Source organism: Pipistrellus hanaki, assembly GCF_964339955.1.
Source record: "Pipistrellus hanaki genome assembly, chromosome: 3".
Taxonomy (NCBI): Eukaryota; Metazoa; Chordata; class Mammalia; order Chiroptera; family Vespertilionidae; genus Pipistrellus; species Pipistrellus hanaki.
Window position 1 is genome coordinate 127,676,285 of NC_140505.1, and position 24,005 is coordinate 127,700,289.

Genomic DNA, 24,005 nt, shown 5'->3' on the forward strand with positions numbered 1-24,005 from the left:
GAGCAGGAGATGTGGGCATTTATCACAGATATGGAAAGTCCAAAGGCACATCTAGCTTTAGGCACAGCCAAACCCATGAGCTTGACAATGTTGTTAAGATATTGCCACATGGGTTGACACTCAACCACTGAGCACACTGACTGGGCTCATGTTGCTGTTAACTATCCTATACTCACCAATGTAAAAGAAGTGTGTGTTCATCCATTTTACTCTTTGTCCAATTGATCCCATTGTAATTAACTAACTATCAATAAAAGAGGAGCAAAAGGAAGGCCAGATATTATAAGTACTAGAGGCCTGGTGCACGAATTTGTGCACGGGTGGGGTCCCTCAGCCTGGCCAGCAATTGAGGTCTATGAGGAGATTGGCTGGGGGGGAGAGGCTGTGGGAGGTTGGCCGGCTGGCCTCCCCAATCAGGGAGCCATCAGGGGGGCTGGCTGGCTGGGGGAAGGGGCTTCAGGAGGTTGACTGTGGGAGTGCACTGACCACCAGGGGGCAGCTCCTGCATTGAGCATCTGCCCCCTGGTGGTTAGTGTGCATCATAGTGACTGGTCGACTGGCCAACTGGTTGTTTCAGTCGTTCTGGTCATTCTGTCATCACAGTCACTTAGGTTTTCATATATACAGACTAGAGGTTCAGTGCATGTAATTTGTGCACAGGGCGGGTGTCCCTCAGCCCGGCCTGCTCCCTTTCCCAATCCGGGACCCCTTGGGGGATGTTTGACTGCCGGTTTATGGGCCTAACCTGCAATCAGACATCCCCCTCACAATATGGGACGCTGTATTCACCAGTAACCATACTTTTCATACAGGTGAAAGGCATCTTGCTGTTGTATGGGCAGCTACATTTTTTTTTTTGCCCTGATTATAAAAAGTAGTACATAACATAATCCTTCTGAGGCTGTAGTATCATTTTCCCCATCTATAGGGTGAGAAACTGAAGCAGAGAGAAGTTAAGTAATTGACTTTGTCACACAGTTATAAGTGTCAGAACCAGGGCTGACCCACAAAATGTACAAGCCAGAGTCCATGCATGTCATCGTTGCATCATCTTGTTTTTTCAGTGTTAGAGTAGCCTTGTCAGGTTTTAATTTTTAAATTTAAGAGACTGTTCCCAATATACAGACTAGGGTCCCTAGGTCTGGCTGGTGATCAGGGCCAATCTGCGGGGCAACTGCTGGGGCAATAGGGGGACCCCCATTGGCACCTGCCTTGGCTGGTGGCCTAGCACTGTCTGCTCACCGGCTCAACACCCCCCACCACCGCCAGTTGCCTCCCTCTGCCCACTGGCACCCATCTTGACTGGCCTGGCACCACCTGCTCACTGGCCCCACCCCCCGCTGACCAGTTTTCTGCAGCTCATTCTGCTGTTTGGTTGATTTGCATATTAGGATTTTATATAGATAGACTAGAGGCCCGAAGCATGAAATTCATGCAAGGGGCTCGGCCCTCACAGCCCTGGCTTCATCCAGACGGTTGTCCAGCTGTCCAGTCTAATTAGCATACTATGCTTTTTATTATTATAGATGGCCATCTGGGCATCTTCATCAGGAAGCTGCAATTTAATACTTCCCAGACCATTCCCTATAGACCACTGGAGAAAGAAGTCCAACAAAGGGGAGGCAGATGCATGTGCAGTAAACTTGGGGTGACATGGGGAAGGTGCCTGTCAATCAAATCTGGAACAGAAATAATTGGCCATAATGGGTAGGGCCCTACAAGCCTGTGAAAATTTAGGAATACATAATCCCCAAGACTAAGGAGGCTCTTGGCTCTCTTATGACTCTCTTGTTCCTCTATTTTTGCTCCTGCTCATGTTGCCTCTGCAGCCATGTGGCCCTGCTGACCTCACACCCAGTGAACCTATGGACTGCAGCTTGGAACACAGACTCACTTAGCATGAGGGTGGATTGGACTGTGCTCCGATGTGGAACAGAAACTCTGGACAATGGTCTTAATCCTAGCCCTGATGAAGGCATACCTGGACTTCTTTAGGGGAGGGATGGGAGCGGGGGGTGGGGGGGGGGGGTGCAGAGGGAAATGGGACCTTGGAAACTCAGGGATTTAACTCCATGCAAATAAATGTCACTCATTCAAGAAACTTAAAAATAAAAAATAAAAAAATAAAAATAAAATAAAAATAAAAAGATATTGCCTCTCTCTTACTCTTGTTCCTGTTTCTACATGGTGGCCCCCAGAAATTCCTAACTCACATACTACCACCTTTCAGTCACAGAAAAAAGCAGCATACCTCTTTCCCAATGGGTCCAGAAAGGTCCAGGTCTGACCTGCATTGGCCCACCTCACAGCATTGTCCCCCAACCCCTACAGCAATCATTGCAGGCAGGACCATATAGATCTCATTGGCCATCACCAAGGTCCTTATGGAAACTGACCAGAACACTGACTGTACATCTACCCCTTTCCCTGCACACCCACACTCCCCCTCTCCCCTTATCAAACAGTCTGGCTTTGTAAGAGATGTTAATATGGTTATTAGGGCAGGAATCCGCTGTCTTCTCACATTGCTGGCAACTGAATTAACTTCTTTCCTTCTCACCAGCACATGTCACGAGTTTGACTCTCATAAGCCCACCTCTGTAACTGAGAGGTGGAGTCAGTCTCTCCCAAGGTATAAACAAAGAATAGTGGGTGGCGATTCACAAAAGGAGAAGGGGGATACAGTTACTAGACAAGGAGGGTATGGATGCTGGGCATATAAAAGCTTCCCATGTAAGCAAAGTGACACCACTCTCAAAGGAAAAAACAAACAAAACACCTCTGTCCAGGCTTGGTAGGAGTCGTGAGGATTTTTCCCTCTGTTCCCAGGCAGATGCTCAAGAGGCAGACTCAGTCTGGCAATTAGCTGTCAGCTGATCACCAATTCAAATGTGCTGGAGTGGGCCGTGCTGATGATCTGTACTTGCAGTAATCATTTGGCTGGGTGAATCAAATTATGCTTTCCAATGCCACTTCAAATCAGGATTGCTATGTCTGCACTCATGTTCAGCAGTAAGCATTACCCGGCAAGTTATTTTCTTTGATATTGACTATACGTGGGCAAAGCAGAAATTCAGGCTTCTTTTTATTTTTTTTTTAATGGGTTTCTTTTAAGTTCTGCTTAACAGGAAAGACCAGAAAGTTTTAGAGATTTGTGAGGAGGCTAATTAGGATCCATTCCAACATAATGGCGAGGCTTTCACACTGAAATGGATAAGGGAACATGTTCTGCCCTTGCAAGGTGGAGATTTTTCTTCCGAGTAACTGTCTGATTTGGGAACCTCGTTCTCTCATGATGCCATGTGCAGTGATCAATCAGATGTAATGATCAAAAGGAAGCTTGCCTCAATCAATCCCAATAAACAAATAACTGCGATAGTGGCAAACCTAATGTGTTCTTCACTTCAAATTCACTTGCCAATAATTGGCCTCATTAACACCTGTGAAGTTAGCTGTTCACTAAAATGGGGCAAGCTGTACATTAGATGTGTTGAGTGGTTTGCAAACCTTTGGGAATAACAGACTGACTGAATCAGCATTATTCTATTCTCTGGGAATTAACAAGCCAAAGGGTAAGGAGATTGCAAAAGACCTGGAAGAAGGTTAGGAGAGACTGGGAAACTCCTGTCACCTTCCCATGGTAATATTATCTTTCTTTACCTTACAGTGAGAACAAGCTTTGCACCTTTTTAAAGATTTGATGTTGACAAGAAAATGAACTTGATTTCTTTGTACCATCTAGCTTTCCAATTACCCTCCCACATCTGTCAGATGTTTTTGTTGTTCAATTGTAAAAACTGTATCCAGACTAGATTATGAGAATGCTGTTTGCAGGCCCCATAACTACAGATGCCTTGGGTTGAACATCAGGCTCACTACCATCCTCCCAAAGAGGGAATATCTTACCAGCTGCTGCACCAGACCCATCCTCTGGGAGAGAAGATATCACAGAAAGTGAACTTTCTCAGATATCTGAGATGTACATTTGGTGAGGCAGCGAGAAGAACAGAAATAGACTTAACCGATTTGTTTACATTTATGTGACCTAATCCTACAGAAATGGCCAGAGTGAACACAACTACTTAGTTTGCCTAGAAGTGAGGAAGCTTTTTCTTTTTTTTTGTTCTGAATCACCCTATATGTCAGTACTACCAGCTTTCACCAAAAACACCCTATTCTCTTGCTATCATCAACAAACCAACAAACGACAAGTGCTGGCGAGGATGCGGAGAAAAAGGAACACTCGTGCACTGCTGGTGGGAATGCAGACTGGTGCAGCCACTGTGGAGAACAGTATGGGCTTTCCTCAAAAAACTGAAAATGGAACTCCCATTTGACCCAGTAATCCCACTTCTAGGAATATATCCTAAGAAACTACAATAGAAACACCAATCAGAAAGAATACATGCACCCCTATGTTCATAGCAGCACAATTTACAATAGCTAAGATTTGGAAACAGCCTAGGTGCCCGTCAGCAGATGACTTGATCAGAAAATTATGATACATCTACACAATGGAATACTATGCTGCCATAAAAAAGGAATTCTTACCATTTGCAGCAACCTGGATGGAATTGGAGAACATCATGCTGAGTGAAATAAGCCAGTCAATGAAAGAAAAAATACTAAATGATCTCACTCATTTATGGATAATAAAGAACATTATAAACCAATGGACAAAAAGATAGATACAGAGACAGTAAAGCATCAAACAGACTGTCAAATTACAGCAGGAAGGTTAGGGAGAGGTAGGGGAGACAAGAGATCAACTGAAGGATTTGTACACATGCATATAAAAATAACCAATGGATGCAAAATGCTGGGGGGTGAGGGCATGTATGAGAGTGGGTAAAGGGGGCAATGATAAGATATGTACACATCTAATACCTTAATAAAAAATGAAAAAAAAATAATTTACTATCCTAGAAATATAAATAAATTTACTATCCTAGGAATACTGCATAAACAAGAAGAAGAAAAAATCCCTATTCTCTACTTCATTTTTGCTTATGCAGTTAGTATCTGAGTCACAAGAAAAAAATGCATTTATGTTACGAAGGATGTATGAAATCTTATACTAATATAAGATTATACCAATAATATAAAATTCCTGATTAAATAACATATAATGAGGAATGCTTCTCCCCAGATCAGGAAACAGGATGTATGCCTTAAAATAAAGGCCTGGTTTGTCATGCCTATAGCATGCCAACAGCCTTTTCTTTTCTTTTCTTTTCTTTTCTTTTCTTTTCTTTTCTTTTCTTTTTCTTTTTTTTAAGCATAATGCAGGAACCAACTATTCTAGATCCTGCCTGGGCCTGGGGCCGTCTGGTCACAAGAAACTGGCTGTCACCAAGATGCTTATTGAAACTGACTGCACATCTACCCCTTTCCTGCACACCCACACTCCCCCTCTCCCCTCATAAAACAATCTGGCTTTGTATGAGATGTTCATACGGTTATTAGGGCAGGAATACGCTGTCTTCTCACATCGCTGGCAATTGAATTAACTTCTTTCCTTCTCACCAGCACATGTCCCATGAGTTTGGCTGTCATTATGGTAAGGCAGCCAAAACTGCATTCAGTTTCATTTGCTTTTAGTCTGGCTTTTTGTCCTTAAAAGATGGGGAGGGTAAGTTTAGCATGATGTTGTTTGGTCGAAGAAAGCTTTAAGTATTTGAGAAAGACACTGGATATCATTGCATGTCTGCTTCTCCAGCCAAATGATTGCCAACCCTGATTATTCCAGCTTCTCCCAGTGCTTCATCCAACAGTTATGAGCTGCACATTTAATTTTTTAACCTATGTAACTACAGCTCTTTCAATAATGTCTGCCATGAACCAGCAAAATATTGACCTTGCAGAACCCTAGTATTTGATGGCTCCTACTTGGTTTTACCTCTTCTAATCTGTCCACACACCCACCTTTCCACCCCCTACCCCCCTTCAATTCATTTCTATCCTGGACCCTGAATAATCTCTTAAAAATGTAAACTAGATCTTGTCACTCTCTTGGTTACCACCCTCCAATACTTCCCACTGCAGAGTATACCTGACCCCTCTGGGCCCCTGTATCATCCATCCTTGCCCTGTGCTGCTCTCTATCCTGCCTCTCCAGCCCCCTGGCAATCTATGTCTTCCTCAGACACATCAGCCTCATTTCTTCCTTCTAGACTTTGATCTTGCTGTTCCCTCTTCTAGGAACACTCTCTCCACATCTCTCGTCACACCTGACTTCTGGCTTCTTCCCATCTTGTCCTTCTTCATCAGGAAGGTCTTTCTTACCCACCTTACTCCCTCCCCCACTTTCCTTACCACATTACTCTGGTTGTTTTCTTCATAGAAGTCATCAGGATCTCAATAAAATAATCTACTTTTTTTGCCTCTGTCTCTCCACCAGAATGTAAGTTTGAAATGGGCATCAACGTCTTCTGTCTTATTCACCGCTGTATCCTCAGTGTCTAGAACAGTGCCTGATACAGTTCCTGATAGTGTCTAAAAACCATTGAATGAATGTTATGACCCCAAGTAACATTATTTTAAAAATCACCATTTCATGTTCCAGAACTGGTTTATTTTGAAAACATACAAATCTAACATTAGAAGAAGCTGTATCCCTTTACTACTTCCCAGAATATGGCAATATGCATAAGAAGCATGTCCCAAAATAAAAGAATGTCTTTGGAAACAGAAGAAGGAGGAGGAGGAGGAGGAGAAGGAGGAGGAGGAGGAGGAGGAGGAGGAGGAGGAGGAGGAGGAGGAGGAGGAGGAGGAGGAGGAGGAGGAGGAGGAGGAGGGGGAGGAGGAGGAGGAGGAGGAGGGGGAGGAGGAGGAGGAGGAGGAGGGGGAGGAGGAGGAGGAGGAGGAGGAGGAGGAGGAGGAGGAGGAGGAACTCAGACACACTGGAAAACTCTGGGCTGCCTTCTTTTTCATTATAAGTAAGACAAGGTTCATGAGAGTGAGCACCAGCGCCAGGTTCTTCAGAAGTTGAAAATTAGATCAAATGAATTGGAGGGCAACTACATCTCATGTTAATGTTTTCCTTTTCGAAGAAAGAAAATGAGATGATGTGAGCTATGACTCTATTTGAAAATGAAACTTTGTATTTCTATTTGCCTGCACATTAAAGCACACTGTTTTCCATTTTAGACTTTTCATGTTGGTAAATGTTGCAATGCTTTAGATTCTTTAGGCTCAGGCCCATTTACTATGTGCAAGTGAGACAAGCACAGATATGTCATCCCCATAAAGCATCATTTCTAAATTACACAGTAAGTAAGTACTAAGTGAGAAACCCAACTTTCACAACCCTTACCACTACAGTTAAAAAAAAAAAAAAATTATTGCCTGACCCGCATGGCTCAGTGGCTCAGTGTTGACCTATGAGCCAGGAGATCACAGTCCAATTCCTGGTCATGTTGTGGGCTTGATTCCCAGTGTGGGGTGTGCAGGCAGCAGCCAATCCATGATTCTCTCTCATCATTGTTGTTCCTATCTCTGTCTTCCTCTCCCTTCCTCTCTGAAATCAATAAAAAATATATTTTTAAAAATTTTTCCTTTAACCATCTTAGGTCAAAATTCCCTACTTGTAAAAGATGCAACTTATGAACAATTTATTATGCTCTTATTCTAACTCATAACAGACAAAAATGGTCCTAAAAGAAAACTGGACTAATCAGATTCTGGCTGTCTTTGGCAAAGTATGATATGTAAGAAATCTGATCTTGCTAGAAACCTTGGGTTGATTTCTGATGAGCTGATTACTGAAGTCAGCAGCAAAGCCAAAATAAAGTAGTGATTCATAGTGAGATGACAGTGAGCACGTGCATTTAAATTTATAATTGCCCTTGGATCTATTTAATTTAGCTTTAAGTCATGAATCGTAATTGAGATAAATGGTTCCACTGAGCAGGTATCAGCGATGACAAGAAACTGGCTGTGATTATTTTGTTGTACTGTTTTCATTTGGGAACTTTTCCTACCAACGTTTTTCCAATTATGGCTATTAAATTTTATAGGATTACTAGAGGCCCAGTGCATGAAATTCATACACTGGGGAGGGGGGATTTCCCTCAGCCCAGCCTGCACCCACTTCAAACTGGCACACTTCAGTGGATATCCGACTGCCGGTTTAAACCAGCAGTCATACATCCCTCTCACAATCCAGAACTGCTGGCTCCCAACTGCTCACCTGCCTGTCAGCCTGATCACCCCCTAACAATTTCCCTGCTAGCCTGATTGATGCCTAACTGCTCCCCTGCCAGCCCAATCACCCCAACTGCCCTCCCATGCCAGCCCAATCACTCCCAACTGCCCTCCCCTACTGGCCCAGTAACCCAAACTGCCCTCCCCTGAGGCCTGGTTGCCCCCAACTGCCCTCCCCTGCCAGCCTGGTCTCCCCCAACTGCCCTCCCTTGCTGGCCTTATCACCCATAACTGTCCTCTCCTGCTGGCTTTCTTGTGCCTACATGGGGGTGGCCATCTTTGACCACATGGGGGTGGCCATCTTGTGTGTTGGAGCAATGGTCAATTTACATATTACCTCTTTATTAGACAGGATAATTACCCAAAATTATTTAGACTTAGCAAAGCAAGGTCTAAGAAGCTAGGCATTTATGGATCTATAAAATACTGAAAATACAACTACTTGATCTTTATAGATCCTTTAAATTTGGTACAGCTTACTCATAATTTCCCCACCCCCAATAATTTTTTACTATGCCTTTCACTTAGAATAGCATTTAAATTGCATGATATTCACATTCTATGCACCAAATCCTTTCTCAAAAAATCAGTTATTCTGAGAAATTAAAGAGTCTCAATAGCAAAGATAACCAACATTCAAACCTCTGGTTTTTTTGTCTTAATTTTCCCTTTCTCTGATGTATGTTTTGTCTCTTCCTCATATTCTCCCTGAACATATTTAGTCCAAAATAGTCTGTCTCATCATGGACCCATATAAGATTTTGAGATTATATATATAATTTTTTATTAAGAGAACATCCTAGGAAATTGCCCTAATAAATATTTTAGAATTGCTAACTTAAAATTCATTTCATCATCTTTTCCTTCTCTACTTTTTCTCATGTCCCCTTTCTTCCCCCAAGGATTCTGTACCCAAAGCAGAATGAGAACAGTGTTGTGTTTGTTGAATAAATCAGAAGAAAATGAAATTCACTTATTCCACAGGGTTTTTTATTTTATATCTTTTTCACTTAATCACCTGATTATACCTCTTATGGCAAGCATGACCAGAGATGTGTGGTATTATCACTATTTTTTATCCTAATGTGCCCAAACTTTGGGCACATAGACAGACTCCCAGAGATCTGGCTTGGGGTGGGCCTGTGAGAGGAAACATCTGTACTGTTGGCAAGTCTAAATCTCAAACCAATCCCTATTTAGTGATGAATATTAGTTTTGATAAGCATTAGTTTCCCTTCTCTGACTGCACATAAATGCATGCATATACCAAGGTAAGCGTCTTAGCAATTCAAAAGCAATATGCAATGGGCTATAAATGTTGATGCACAACTAACTGTGCTACTTCAACCAAATCACTTAACCTCTCTGAGATTCCATTTCCGGATCTTTGAAAGCAGAGCTCTATGATTTTATTGCCCTCTAAATGAAATGGGTTAAACACCTGAGCATGATAATTCACTTTATCCCAGCATAAAATTAATAGCCCCAAGATTTATTACCCATTGTTTAGTCTTTCCTCTTGTCCTTTCTGGAGGTGTTTCCTTCTGGAATGCTTTGGGGAGCATGCCACACACAACCCAGTTTCTACAAGGTCAGTGCAACCTGTCTATCCCGTTTCTAAAACGCTTTCTCTTCTTCCATTGTAAAAATACCCAACCTAAAAGCCACTCCAACTAGTGTGTTACCTCAACGATCTTTGAAACAGAATATTGAATCCTTTAATGTGACGGGAAGTTTAATACAATTCTGGGTTTATCTCAAATAATGTTGTGAAAGTCCTGATCCTATGGAAAGTAGAAACAGGTTCACTGCTATTTTTATTTTATCTAATGAATACAGAGGAAAGGGCTCAGATCTGAGAGAGAAAAGGTCAAAACCTAGAATCATAGAGGGCTATTTGCTGCAAAGTTTATATAATGCAGTTTGGTTAAAGACACTGAAGCAGGGGTGTCAAATTGATGTAAGATATTTAAACCTATTACAGTCTTTCCTACAGTGAGTGGTGAGCTGTCACTGGGTTCTTAATGGTGTTGCACACATTAGCACAGGGAGTTACAAGCAGGTAGAGATATACATAATTGCATGCCTACTAGCCAAGCCATGGCACAGAAAGTTATTGGTGTTATATGACATTGACTGCTAAGACCCACAAGATCATGCTGGCCACAAACACTGAGCATCAGATCCCCAGATACTGGTTCATTTTGTTCAAGGCGTCACACACGGTGTTCAGATCGCTGCGGAGATCCTGCACCACGTTCTCAATACTTCGGGTGTCCTTCAGAATCTCCACGCTCCGCGTGTAGGGATTGAAGTAGACTGAGAAGGGACGGGTAATAGACTTTGCAAAATCCCTGCAAAACAAACAGACACGGAAGGATATGCGATTGGCCCTCATTGGTAGAAGAGATGGCTGGAGGACAGAAACAGAACCAGGAAGGAAAAAAAAGGAAAAAAAACTTTTTTATTTTCTCTGTATAGAAGAAAAACAAGCTTACCTCATCTTTTCTTTGGCTTCTTCAAAACTCTCAGAAACAAAGTAGGCCTCCTGGAAGGTGGTGATAAGGCACTCCTGTAGGCACGTTGTCTTCGGGTCAAAGGCTTTCACACAAGCCTTGTCAGAAAGAGCGTGCTGCAAAACACACCGGGAGGCCCGTGAAACTCCACAGCAGGGCCTCCAACGGGCCAGGACGGCACGTGTCTGCCACCCAGCTCCATCACTCCACAGGACTGCCCAGTGGCCAGCCCTCCTGGAACCCGGAACTCTCCCCTGTCTGGGCCCCAACTGAGTGTCGGGGGGTTGTGCTTGTCAGTGTTGTTGATTTTAAGTCTGTTCGGTGCCGAAGGGGAGAAACGAGAGGACGGTGTTATTTCATTTATTATCAGCCAAATACATACGGCAAAAAACGATTCAGAGCTGTACCCTAACAGAAATGGAATTTCAGATCTATGAATAGAAGCAGGGATGGCATAAATACGGTCCTAAATTTACTGCTCTGAGCAATGTGCTGAAATTTCACTTAAATGGCAGAAGTAATAATTACCTGCATGGAGCGGTAACAGGGGCTCTGAACAAACTATTTGTGGACTCATTGAGAGACACTTTGAGGCCAGGTATCAACAAGAGTCTACAGTGGGCCTGCCAATTTGAGGAAATTTACAAAGCATTCATTTACCTTCCACCCGGTACAGCGGAGCAATACACAGCAGATAAATATTTCCAGGTGGGAACAAAAGAGCTGATATTAATAGTTATAGGTATGCCCAGAGCAGGCATTAGGAAAACAGGAGAGCCAGGGCAATTACTCTCTGAGCCTTCATTAGCTCCATTCGGCTCACCACATGGCTGGCCGAGGAACAGCAGGGAACAATGCAGGACTGGATTCTCCAGATAAGCTCAGTGATGCTAAAAGTTCATGGTCATTTCCTGCCATGTGCCATTTGCCTGTTTATAGACCCTGCATCGACAATTCTCGCACAGATGGGCATAGAATCACTAAGGAGCTCGTGAAAATGCAGATGCCCAGGGCTCAATTATATCTAGTAGGTGTGGATGAATCCCAGAAATCTGCATTTTAAAGGCATCCCAGGTGGCTCCGACATAAGTGGTTGCGAAGTATATTTTGATAAATACTCCACTAGATCCTGTCTCTTCATTCCCAGGGTAAGTCTGTTGGGAGAGAAAGACAAGGGCAAGCAGTAACTGCCTTGAACTGGGAGTTGGGCAACTTGGGCCCCAGTGCAGGTGTTGCTGCTGTCTGAGCGGGTAACCTTGGCAAATCACCTCACCTTCCTGGGCCTCAGTTTCCTCAGCTGCAAAGAGAGGCTTGGGCCATGTACTCCCAAGTCCAGCCTCTGGATTCCACCCAAAGCACTCTCCACCTTCTCAGTCTCTCCCTGCTGTGGTTTCCGAGAGAAATGCTGAGAAACCTTTCCTGTTCGGTGTTCTTGGTGCATTCCCCCCAACAATGTCAAAACACGTGGGATGATTTGCAGCCTGAAGAGGGCTGCGGTTCCCTAAGTTTGAAAATATGATTGTGAACCAAAGGACTGACGCGCAAGAGAAAGGGCCCGTGGCCCTCCCCTGTGGTCTGCTTTCTGGAGAGTCCGGGGCAATACACATGTGGATCAGGGGAGGCGGAGGACATCTTGAAGTGAACTCATTTTCTTGGCCCACAAACAGCTTCCTCATAAGCAGGAGGTCACTGAACCTGCAAATGCAGGTGTGCCAGGTTCGGTGCGGTGCAGTGACTATCAGGGGGTTGGGGTTCCCCGTAACTAATAATTCTGTCCACATTTTTGAAACAACTTCAGCTCCGGGAAACAAAATGTCCTCTGATGAGAGCTGTCGCTCCTCTGCAAAGAGCAGGCCTCCTGTTGGCGCACCACCGGTTTCAGGATGAGAAGTTGCTTTCTTTGCAGCCATGTCTGGGAGCATTTTGCTGCAGTATGTTGCTCTTCTAGCCCATCCACCCATCCGTGCATGCAAAAGGAAGGGATGTGGCTGACACAGGGTCGTTCCTTGCTCTTTCTCTCAGCCCCACATTCAGGAGCACAGGCAGAGTCAGGGCAGAGCAGCCTATAAGAACAGGTAAGCCACGGCTTTCCTGGGGTATCCCTGCTGAGCCAAGGACGTCTCTTTGGGTCTAGGACAGTGGTCAGCAAACCACGGCTCGAGAGCCACATGCGGCTCTTTGGCCCCTTGAGTGTGGCTCTTCCACAAAATACCATGACCTGGGCGAGTCTGTTTTGAAGAAGTGGTGTTAGAAGGAGTTTAAGTTTAAAAAATTTGTCTCCAAAGGGATTTCAATCGTTGTACTGTTGATATTTGACTCTGTTGACTAGTGAGTTTGCCGACCACTGGGCTAGGATGAGCACAAAAAGGGGGTGAAACTCATCTACGAGGGTCTGCAATGCTTTGATAGGACATTAACAACCATAACAGTCCCTACGTGCAGAGAATGCCTCCAGGGAGTGTGTAGGCAATACTAGAGACTGGAATCAGAGTAGTTTTAGAGAAATGTATCATGGGACGACTTCACTGGACACTCAGATGAGCTTGTTTAACCATTTTCACTGGTTAAAGAGGATGAGAGGACACCAAGGAAAACTCCAGAGGCGCAGGGTGCTCTGCCCCAGAATTCAAGGGAAGTCAGTGGACTCACAGCATATAATTTGGGGAAAGACCACTAGACAATACGGATCATGATTGCCTCGTGTACTAGTCAAGGAAACACTGGAAACTGATTGTTCTCTGACCTCAAAAACGCAGCCCATCCTCAGGAGCCTGTGGTGTCCAATACGCGGGTGACCTGCTGAGGACCTCTATCCGTGGAGAATGAGACCAGTGCTGCCCTGGGCAGCTATGAACATGGGGATGATAGTGGTACCCAAGGATCAGCCTGGAGAAGGACAAGAGCCTAGAATTGGAGCAGCAGCCAGTGACAGGGGACAACAAATGAAGCTGTGATACACCTATAAACGGTCTTCTTTACCTGCCGGGAGCTCCCTGTGTGCTGACTGCCAGGAATATCCATGCAGCCCATAAGGACCTCTGTTCTGAATACTAGAGTGTCAAGTATCCATGTCTCACTGCTTCCCAAGCCCACTGCCCACTGGAATGCGATCCTACAGAGTTTGCCCCTCAGCCCCTATCCATATCCCTCTCTAAGCTGCCGGGCCTTGGAGAACAGCTCTCATCCCCTCTCCTCTGTGCCCAGGGGATTCTCTGTACACATCCAGCCAGACTGCTGCATGTCCCCAGGGAACTCCATGGCGAATCCTTCCTGAAGTGCCCTCCAGGTATGTTAAAGTCTGCGGAATTAATCCAGCTTTCTCTAGAGAGGGGCCTGGTAATGCTGACGGAGTCTGGTTGACAGTCCTTTATTCTCAAGCCATTTTAAAAGCCCAGGAAAGCTTGAGAACCACCTCCCCTCTTCTAACAGGACTCTCCTGGATTTACCCATGATGCTAAAGACTAGGACATAGGACTGGGAGTCAGGAGACCTGGCTCTAAAGAGAACTGTCCCAGAAGCAGACCCAAAAAATGCCCAGGTTGGGGCACAGTTTCCTCTTCGAACAACTCCATGAATTCTAAAGCTCTTCTTGCAATGCAATCTGAACAGGGCCTGCACCCCTACCACCAACCCCTCCCTCCACCTCCGCCAGCGTGAACTGCCCAGGCAGCCTCTCCCCCGGAGCGTGGGCATGACCTTCCCACTTTCCCAGCAGAGAGGGCCATTACCTTTGAATTGGCTTTCACGTACAAATTCAACTTATTTGCCATCCCAGCCTTTTCAATGAAAACATCTCTTTTCCACATCAGAAATTTCCTAGAATCCAGTTGTTACCTAAAGTTCCTACATGACTTTGGACAATTTATCCCACCTCGGTGAGCCTATTTCAGTAAGCATCTGAAAATGGGAATACTGAACTAATAGTAACCGCAACCCAGGGTTGTGGTAAGAATTAAACAAGGTAATGCATGCAAAATACCTGGCACATAGGAAATGCTCGATATATTTGTTTATCATCGCTGATCTAATCTCCAGATGAGGTTTGGTGTGTGTGTATTCAGCCACGGCTGCCACCACCGGGGCAGCCTGCTCCCCCAGGGCTCTGGACCCACAGGTGAGACCCATGGCCCCAGTTAGGAGGCTGCCAGGCCCTGCACAGCAGCAGTGCTTGCCCTGAGTTCCTCCCTCCAAGCCTTTGGAATGGCAAAGAGTTATTATCCCTACTATTCCTGATGTAAACCCTGTGATCCTCACCCTCTATATTAGGACTGGTTAAAGCTGGGAAAACACAGTGTGAAGTCGGGATTACAGGTAGGCGTTGGCCTTAGATTCTGAATAAAATAAATTTGTAAATGCCTTTACATTCACACCACAATCATCTTTTCCCACATCAGAATAACAAACATATACATTTGTATATGCACATATGTACGTATACTGTATTTTTTAACTTCCCTCAAACGCTCCTCCTGCTAACCAAGCACAACTTGGCACTGACACCCTTATTGCCAAAGTTGGGGGTGATGGCATCACACTTCTTTTTTTGTGTCCCTGATGTTGTAAGTTTCATCAGTTTGAATAAGCTACAGGGGTGAGGTATTCAACTCTCTCTTCAAGCAATCCTCTCATAAAGGCCGGAGCTCAGTTTCCAGCTTCCAGTGCTCTGGCATTTCCTCTGTCATTATTATTAAGAGTGCTGGCTTCGGGAAAGGGAAGGAAGGAGGAAGAAGATGGGAGGTGTGAGGCAGCTGAGCAGGGTACAGGTGTGGGAGCTCAGAAGCAGTGAGTCCTAACTCCAGCCCCATCTCTCACCACTATTACACCAGATGACCTCAGAGAACCCTCTTCTCTGCAACCTGGCAGTCATCCCGACCACATCACAGAGTCGCTGTACATGGTAGTAAATACAAATAACTGTAATAAATAGGAACCTGTTCTGTGAATGCTGATTAACAGCTATACAAAGAGCAAAAAAGAAAAAGAGAGAGAGAGAGAGCTCATGGACATGGGTTCTGGATGGCGTGGCTCAGTGGTTGAGCATCAACCTATGAATCAGGAGGTCACCGTTCAATTCCTGGTCAGGGCATATACAGGGTTTCGGGCTCAATCCTCAGTGTGGGGTGTGCAGGAGACAGCTGATCAATGATGCTCTCTTATCATTGATGTTTCTATCTCTCTCTCCCTCTCCCTTCTTCTCTGAAATCAATTTTTAAAAATATGTGGTTTTTTTTAAAGCAGTACAATAAATTTACTGTGCAAGGATATCCTAAAACCAAAGCCAAAATAATTATTATTATTAAAATTTTTAAACCATTAGCTTTATTAAAACTTGCAAATCAGGACAGATGTATTTATACTCTGGGATAAAGATGGGGAAAGGAGCATGAAAGGAAAGACACATACTATACTGCGGGTGAATGGCACTCCATTATCCTATTTTCAACCTGTTTTTATGTCAGTTTTCCAGATGACTTAGCTGATACTAACTGCTCTCTAAAGTGATGATGGTAAGAAAAGGCCCTATTTAAATACACTTTTTTTTTTTGCATCACCTTTTATTCCCTCTATGCCTCTTCCACCTCCATCCAACCTCCTCCCCTCCCCCACCATCACCACACTGTTGTCCATGTCCATGAGTTCTCTCTCTCTCTCTCTTTTTTTTCTTTTTTCTTTTTTTTTCAATCCCTCTACCCCACTAACACCCCACCCCACCAGAGCTGCCCACCTGTTCTCTGCCTATGAGTCTGTCGCTATTTTGCTTGATAGTTCAGTTTGTTCATTAAATTCCACATGAGGGTAAAGTCATATGGTACTTATATTTCTCTGATAAACAAACTTTAGACTTTCTGAAAGCTCATGACAAAACAGATAACTAGAACAAAAGAGAGATGAACCATTGCTGAAATTTAAAAAGAAAAGAAAAGAAAAGAAAACAGCCTTTATGGCTATCAGATTAATGTTAGCTTTTACAAGCTTTTTCATATTTTTGTTTCTGTCTTTAAAGATAAAAATAAGCATTATCAAAATTGTAAGGAAAAAAAAGGCAGTGTTGTTATCAAAAAAATAAGACAGAAAAATGAAAGTTATCCTCCAAACCATAGATATACCACTTGGAAATATTTGCTCAGTTCTGAAGTGCAACATCTATGCCCAGGAGAATCTAGCCTTTTTAAAGCACAAGGTTTAAAGCATGTCTATTCAAGCAGAGAAGGTAGTTGATAATATTTATGTAAAAGTTATAAAGACTACACCAAAACCTTCAACAACTTAGCTGGGACCTACATTTGGGCTGCAGGTGGAACACAAAAATATTTTACCACATAAGGTAACTGGATCCAAAATTATAAGGGTGTTTACACTGGAATTATAATAATGCTATTAATAAAGTTATCCCTACTTAGATCAAGGACTATCATTGACCAGCTAAGTACAAGTTAGACTGAAGTGTTGAAAAGTTTGTAAGAGGCTCTGCCCGGGGCAGAGTGGGTAGGGATAGAGAGAGGGAGGGCTGCTTCGAGAGGATCTGCATCACGTTCTGTATTCCCTGTGAACTATCAGATTTTTCTTGTAGAAAGAATGCCTGAATTGTAAAAACGGCCCACAGTAGCAATCACAGGGATGTTGGAGTGTTGAAATTTGAGAATGGAAGAATGCTAATGACCAGAGGTGATGGACCAGAACAGGAAGATTCATGGCTGACAATGCCCTTCGGTTGGTGTACATGTTTCTGGCTGATTTCCATTTCCAGACGATTCCATCCACACCAACAGAAACAAAACCAACAGTTTCACTCCAGTGCTGCCTACGCATGCCTCATTAACCAGATCAGAGGACCTTGTCGAAAGTTGAGGCAATAAGAGAGATTTGTTTCTTTTGTTTCTGGCGTGATTTATAAAGCCTCTGAGGAGAATGTAAATAGATGTAGCTCAAGAGCTTCATGGTTTTCTGGCTAATCTTTTTTCGGGGAAATAAAAAAGCACTCTATAGAAGACCTGAGTCTTTCAGGTACATGACATCATACTATTGTTGTGGGCTCTGGCCGCTGTGCTAAGATTAATTCCCAAATGGACTATTTTTGTTGAGAATTTAGTAAAAAAAAAAAAAAAAAAAAAAATTCACCACATTACATCAGGCTTTTGTTATGCTAAGTATTACCATCAATTCCAGCCAAACCTCAGGCAGCTCCCTAAATGGGGCAGGCTTGACGAGAGCAGGCACACTGCTGTCCAATGGCTAATCTGTGTTATCTCGTCCTCTTCAAAGTCAGCCTTCAGCTTGGGCAGCTGGGCCTTCTCAGGAAGCCTTCCCGGGCATGGCCCACTCGGTGCCAGGCACATTTGCCACAGTGTCTGTGTTATCTGACTGGTTCTCTCTTGCACTAGAGGTGAACTCCTTAGTAACGGGGACCCAGGCAGTGTAGCCTCGTGGGGAAGGGTTCAGAGCCCGGAGCCCAGACTGCCTGGATTGTTGTTGCGTCCAGCTCCAACACTGACTAGCTGTGTGGCCTTGAGCAGGTTCCTTAGTGTCTTTATACCTCAGTCTTCTCATCTAGAATGCTCATCTCATTATGTTGTTATGAGAATTAAATGGGTTTATATGGCTAAAATATCTAAAATACTAAGGTCTATATTTAAGTGTCCGCTGAGGTAGTTGTTATTTTCTTCTTATTCTTATTTTTCCTCATTATTTGTATTTGTATGTTCCAGTGACTGGCACTGTACAGGGTGCATATTAGGTGTTCAACCAAATGTGTGAAGAATGAGAGGACCTGATAAAATTATAGTTAAATTGCATCGTTCAAGAACAGAAACAACCAAAAACTTCCAATTATCACATATTTCCTAATTCTATTACATAAGGATAATCAATACTCAAAATAAAAACCCTAAGATAGCCCATAACCCTGATTTTAGTCTGAATAATCCAAGAAATATTAAATTATTTTCAGTACTATTTCTAGATTATACTTCACATCTCATTCTAAATTCATCAAAACTTACTCTCCCCCAATGCTATAGATAGAAATTCTGAAGGAACCAGAATATTTAAATTACCAGATGCCCCACGCCCAAAAAATTCTGAATAAATAATAATTTACTATATTTTAAGGAGGGGGGGGGGAGAAAAAGCATTCCTTAAGCAGCATTACACATTTTATTTTTTTAATAAATCTTTATTGTTCAGATTATTACAAATGTGTTCTTCTCCCCCCTCCCCCAATTGCTCCCCTCCACCAGGTTCCACCCCACCCTCTGTCCTTTCCCCATCCTCCATTGTCCTCATCCATAGGTGCACAGTTTTTGTTCAGTCTCTTCCCGCACCCCCACTTCCCTTTTCCCCAAGAATCATCAGTCCACTCCCCTTCCATACCTCTGATTCTATTATATTCACCAGTTAATATTGTTCATCAGATTTTTTAATTCCCTTGGTTTTTAGATTCATTTGTTGATAGTTATGTATTTGTTGTTCATAATTTTTATCTTTATCTTCCTCTTCCTAAATAACTCCCTTCAGCAATTCATATAATTCTGGTTTGGCAGTGATGAACTTTTTTAGCTTTTTTTTATTTGTGAAGTTCTTTATCTGGCCTTCAATTCTGTGTGATAGCTTTGCTGGGTAGATTATTTTTGGCTGTAGGTTCTTGCTATTCCTCACCTTGAATATTTCTTGCCATTCCCGTCTGGCTTCCATGGTTTCTGTTGAGAAATCAGCTGACAATAGTATGGGAGCTCCTTTATAGGTAACTACCTGCTTTTCTCTTGCTGCTTTAAATATTCTTTCTTTGTCTTTTGCTCTTGGAATTTTAATTATGATGTGTCTTGGTGTGGTCCTCCTTGGATTCCTTTTGTTTGGGGTTCTATGGGCTTCCTGGACTTGTAAGTCTATTTCTTTCCCCAGGTGGGGGAAGTTTTCCGTCACTATTTCTTCCAGTATTCTTTTGGTATCTTGCTCTCTCTCTTCTTCTGGGATCCCCATAATTCTGATGTTGGTTCACTTGAAATTGTCCCAGAGGTTTCTTACACTATCTTCAACTTTCTGGATTCTCTTATCTTCTTGCTTCTGTGGAGGAGTGTCCTCTGGCTCTTTGTGTTCTAAATCTTTGTCTTGATTCTTGCAATCTTCCAGTCTGTTTTTAGGACTCTGTGTAATATTTTTTATTTCAGACAATGTTTTCTTCATTTCTAGTTGATCCCTTATTATTTCTAGTTGCTCCCTTTTCATATCCTCATAGGTCTCATTTATTTTATCGGCCTTTTTTAGGATATTGTTGAATAACCTTATAACTGTAGTTTTAAACTCAATGTCCAATCTTTTTTCTTTTCCTCCATATCCTTCCTTTGTGTCCTTCCTCTTGTCTGCATTTTAGTTGTTTCCCTGATTTGATGGAATAGTTTTGTGTATTAGGTGTTCTGGTAGAGCCCAGTAGCACAGCCTTCCCAGTTACCTGTGGTGGACAGTCTTGGTGTAGCCCTTTGTGGGCTGTGTGTGCAGTCTTGTTGTTAAGCCTTGCTTATTGTTGGTATCACTGGGAAGCGTTGATCTCCAAGCCAATTGGCTGTGAGGATCAGCAGTGTCTCAGCTAGGAAGGCTTCTGTACTCTGCTTGGATGGGGCGGGGTCTCAGGGTGGCACAGACAATCTTTGGTTCCCTGCCAGTCTCGCCTTAGAAAAGTCCTGTTCGTGGTGAGTTTCGGAAGATTGGTTGCAGGCGCATGCACCTCTTTGGTAAAGGCACAGACAAGCTTTGGATTCCGGCCAGTCCCTCCTTAGAGAAAGCCAGGCTTTGGGAGAGCTTCTGTGCTCAGCTTGGATGGGGTAGAGTCTCGGGTTGGTGCAAACAAGCTTTGTCTTCCCTTTGGCTCCTCCCCAAGTCCTGCAGTAATGGCCTCTGGCTTCACACACCTCCAAGAGATCTCAGCCTGCTGCCTGACAGTCTGGCCTCTCCCTGTCTGGGGCCGTCTATCAGAGCAATAGGGTGATTCTGTTTTCCTCCCAAAGAAGCCATCCTCGAGTTAGCTGTCAGCCCTCTCCACGCCGGGAGTAAGTCAGTAGCGAACTCAGCCCGGCCCACCCTCTCGCGCACCAGGAGTACACCAGCAGCAATCTCAGTCCAGCCCTTCCTCTCAGCGCGGGAGTAAGCCAGCGCCTTTTCGCACGCACAGTTCTCTGTACCTTCACAGTTCCTGAGGTTCAGTGTGCCTTCTCTCTCCTTCCCAGATAGCAGAGCCTCCTCTCAGCTAGCTGTCTGGTGCTTTAGGGCAATGCCTCCCCTGTTTTCTAGTTCTAAATTCAAATTTGTTGTGGTAGGCTGCATTCGGGTGTCTACCCTATGTCGCCATCTTGGTTTCTCCGCATTACACACGTTATTTTATTTTTTTTTAATATATTTTATTGATTTTGTACAGAGATTTTGTACAGCGATAGAGAGCTAGAAACATCAATGAGAGAGAGTCATTGATCAGCTGCCTCTTGCACACCCCCCACTGGGGTTATGCCAGCAACCAAGGTATATGCCCTTGACCGGAATCGAACCCGGGACCCTTCAGTCCCCAAGCCGATGCTCTATCCATTGAGCCAAACCGGTCTTGGCCGCATTACACATTTTAGATACTATTTAGTAAAATAACCATATGTTTATTTAGGTTTTTTTCTAAATTATATATGTCCACATATGTTTTAATACTCATTAACTTGGAAGAAGTTAAAATAATGTCAAATTCCTCTTTGGGAATAAATGCTGGGGAGTCTGGTGGAGGTGTGGGGGTGACAGAAGTGAGAGCAGCCAAGGCACCCTCATGAGGAAGCTTTTATGAGTGGGAGCCCTGCCGGCTCATTGCCCACTTTGCAGCACTGAATTTAGGGCAGTCATTTGTTAGCCAACGTGTGAGCATACATTTGTCATTCCTGTTGATTGTGCACATCACTGCTCATCCATTTGCGTCACGCCACAGGCCAGAAAGGCATGACCCGTTTTCAGAAGTGCAAAAAGTTAGGTTAGCACCCACGGTGAGGTGCCAACTCCTCCATGTTAAATATTTATGGAGTATCTGCAAGTAGAAATGTGCAAACAAATCAATATTTTCCATGACCTTGAACCAGTTTGCGTGGGAAGGATACTTCCGTTCACAGCTTCATACCTTTAATTCTCCAATGGAAGAAAGCAGTCCTGCTCCATATGCCCGCAGCTGCCCTTCTTGCTTGCAGAGGCCAAACTCGATTGTAAAGAAATAGCACTAAAAAAAAAAAAAAATCAACACATCCAGTAAACTGTTCAAGTTCTTCCTTAGAATAAAATGGCACCCAGAATAAAATGGTGCACTGTGCATAATTTCTTCAACCATGTCAATTTACAAGCAAAGAAATTTATTGAAATCTATTTTCCTATTTAATAATCCCTTTCTAGGTTACAGATATACAGAAAAGGTATCAACCACTAGAAGTCGTATGCTTGCTACATTCAGAAACCTTGTGAGTCAAATCAGATCCCATGCAATAATTTTAAAAGTAAAAATAATAATAATAATAATAATAATTTTTTAAAAAGATTTAGAAATAAATGAATATGCTATCATGATAATGCTATAAGAATATGCTATTATGTGTACTAAGTTGTATTTCAGTGATATCAATTAGTTCATGCTTATGCAAAAACATAAATATAGAATCTAGCAATCCCAAACTGATTTTTGCAGTTTGTTTATTAATTCAACAAACATTTGCTGAGTACCTTCGGGATGCCAATGATTGGTAAAGAAACAAGAGAGAGACCAATAAAGCAAGTACATGCCAACCAAATTACCAAAACCACAATTTTAGTATGTTTTTTAGTGATAACTGTATATATACTTAAATATATATGTAGTAAGAACCATCTCATTGACCTGTGGTATATCAGCATCAACTACTACAACGTTCCCAAGATATTAAACTACACAATTGTTTCTGTTGAGTTTAGGAAATTAACCTAGACAGACAGAAACCCCTGTATAACCATAAACTCACAGAGTTCTTGAGAGAAGCTGAAATCACACTATTTTTGCTTTGAGAAAAAAGTGAGAAGCTGACAATGAGCAATAAAACTTGCATCAAATTAACACCGTCCTGCATTAGTGATGACAGAGTGCTGAAGGTGTTGAGAAAGAGGAGAATTTCAACACTCCTGAAAGGGGCAGAAGATAATATTTCCAACCCCTGCCAGTTGCTCTATTTTTATTTGGAGGTTAACATGCCCCTTGGTTCAGGAAGGTTTTCTGTTTCTTCAGGGTGAGGATGACCTGAAGTTGCATGGGCTAATGCCCTGCAGCACTGGGCTGGACCCAAAGGTCTGGTCAGTCCAGGTCATGGAGCTAAACCTCCAGAAGCAAATTGTTCTTTTCCTGGTTCACCTCCCAAGGAAGCTAAGATTATAGCCCTTCCTACCCCCATTACCCATTGGGCCTACCAGCACTCCTCCTGTGTTCTGACTTCTCTTTCTTTCCCATCACACCACCGTTTTGACATGGTCTTCACTTTATTTATGTTTGGTATGTACCATCTGTCATCTGTCTCCCACACCCTAGATTATAAACTCCGTGAGAACAGGGATCTGTCTGTTCACGTAGAACAGGGTCTCCCAAGCTCAGCACTACGGACAGTTCAGGCTGAATAATTCTCTATTGATTGAATGGGTGGGTGGGTGTCCTGCATATTGTGGAATGTTTACTGGCCTCTGCTCACTGGATGCCAGTAGCACCCCCACTCCAGTTATAACAACCACAAGTGTCACTACACATTGAACTATGATCCCACGGGAGCAGCATCACTCCTGGTTGAGAACCGAGAATATAGAATAGAGTCTAAAACACAATACGCTACATAAACATTTGGTGGATAAATAAAGAGTAAATGAAAGAATTATCTCTAAGTTAATAAGGCTTGCTGTGAGGCAGTATGGCCTGGAGGAAAGAAACATAATGAGGACTGCGTTCAAGTGTGAGCCCTGCCTTTAATTAGTTATGTGACCACAACCTCTCTACCCTGTTTCCCCGAAAATAAGACAGTGTCTTATATTAATTTTTGCTCCCAAAGATGCGCTAGGTCTTATTTTCAGGGGATGTCTTATTTTTCCATGAAGAAGAATATGGTACACATTTATTGTTAAATGAAAATAAAGAAAATTTATTACCTGTATACGGTACGGTAGTACGGTAGTTGTCAACACAAATCAGACAAACTGTGAATCCTACAGTATCAAGAATTTACTCATTTATTCAATGACAATAGTGTCATCATCTTCTGGAACATC

General features: G+C 43.2%; 1 protein-coding gene across 1 annotated transcript in view; it reads right to left on the minus strand.

Annotated features, from left to right (window-relative positions):
• Positions 1 to 9,196: 9,196 nt before the first annotated feature.
• TPH2 (tryptophan hydroxylase 2) overlaps positions 9,197 to 24,005 on the minus strand; it is a 101,018-nt gene continuing 86,209 nt past the window's right edge. Inside the window, exons 9-11 of the mRNA XM_084878872.1 lie at positions 21,859 to 21,954; positions 10,704 to 10,837; positions 9,197 to 10,559 (exon numbers count right to left, since the gene is read on the minus strand). Of these exons, the coding sequence (XP_084734998.1) occupies positions 10,385 to 10,559; positions 10,704 to 10,837; positions 21,859 to 21,954 (405 nt within the window). The 3' untranslated portion in view covers positions 9,197 to 10,384. The remainder of the gene's footprint in view (positions 10,560 to 10,703; positions 10,838 to 21,858; positions 21,955 to 24,005) is intronic.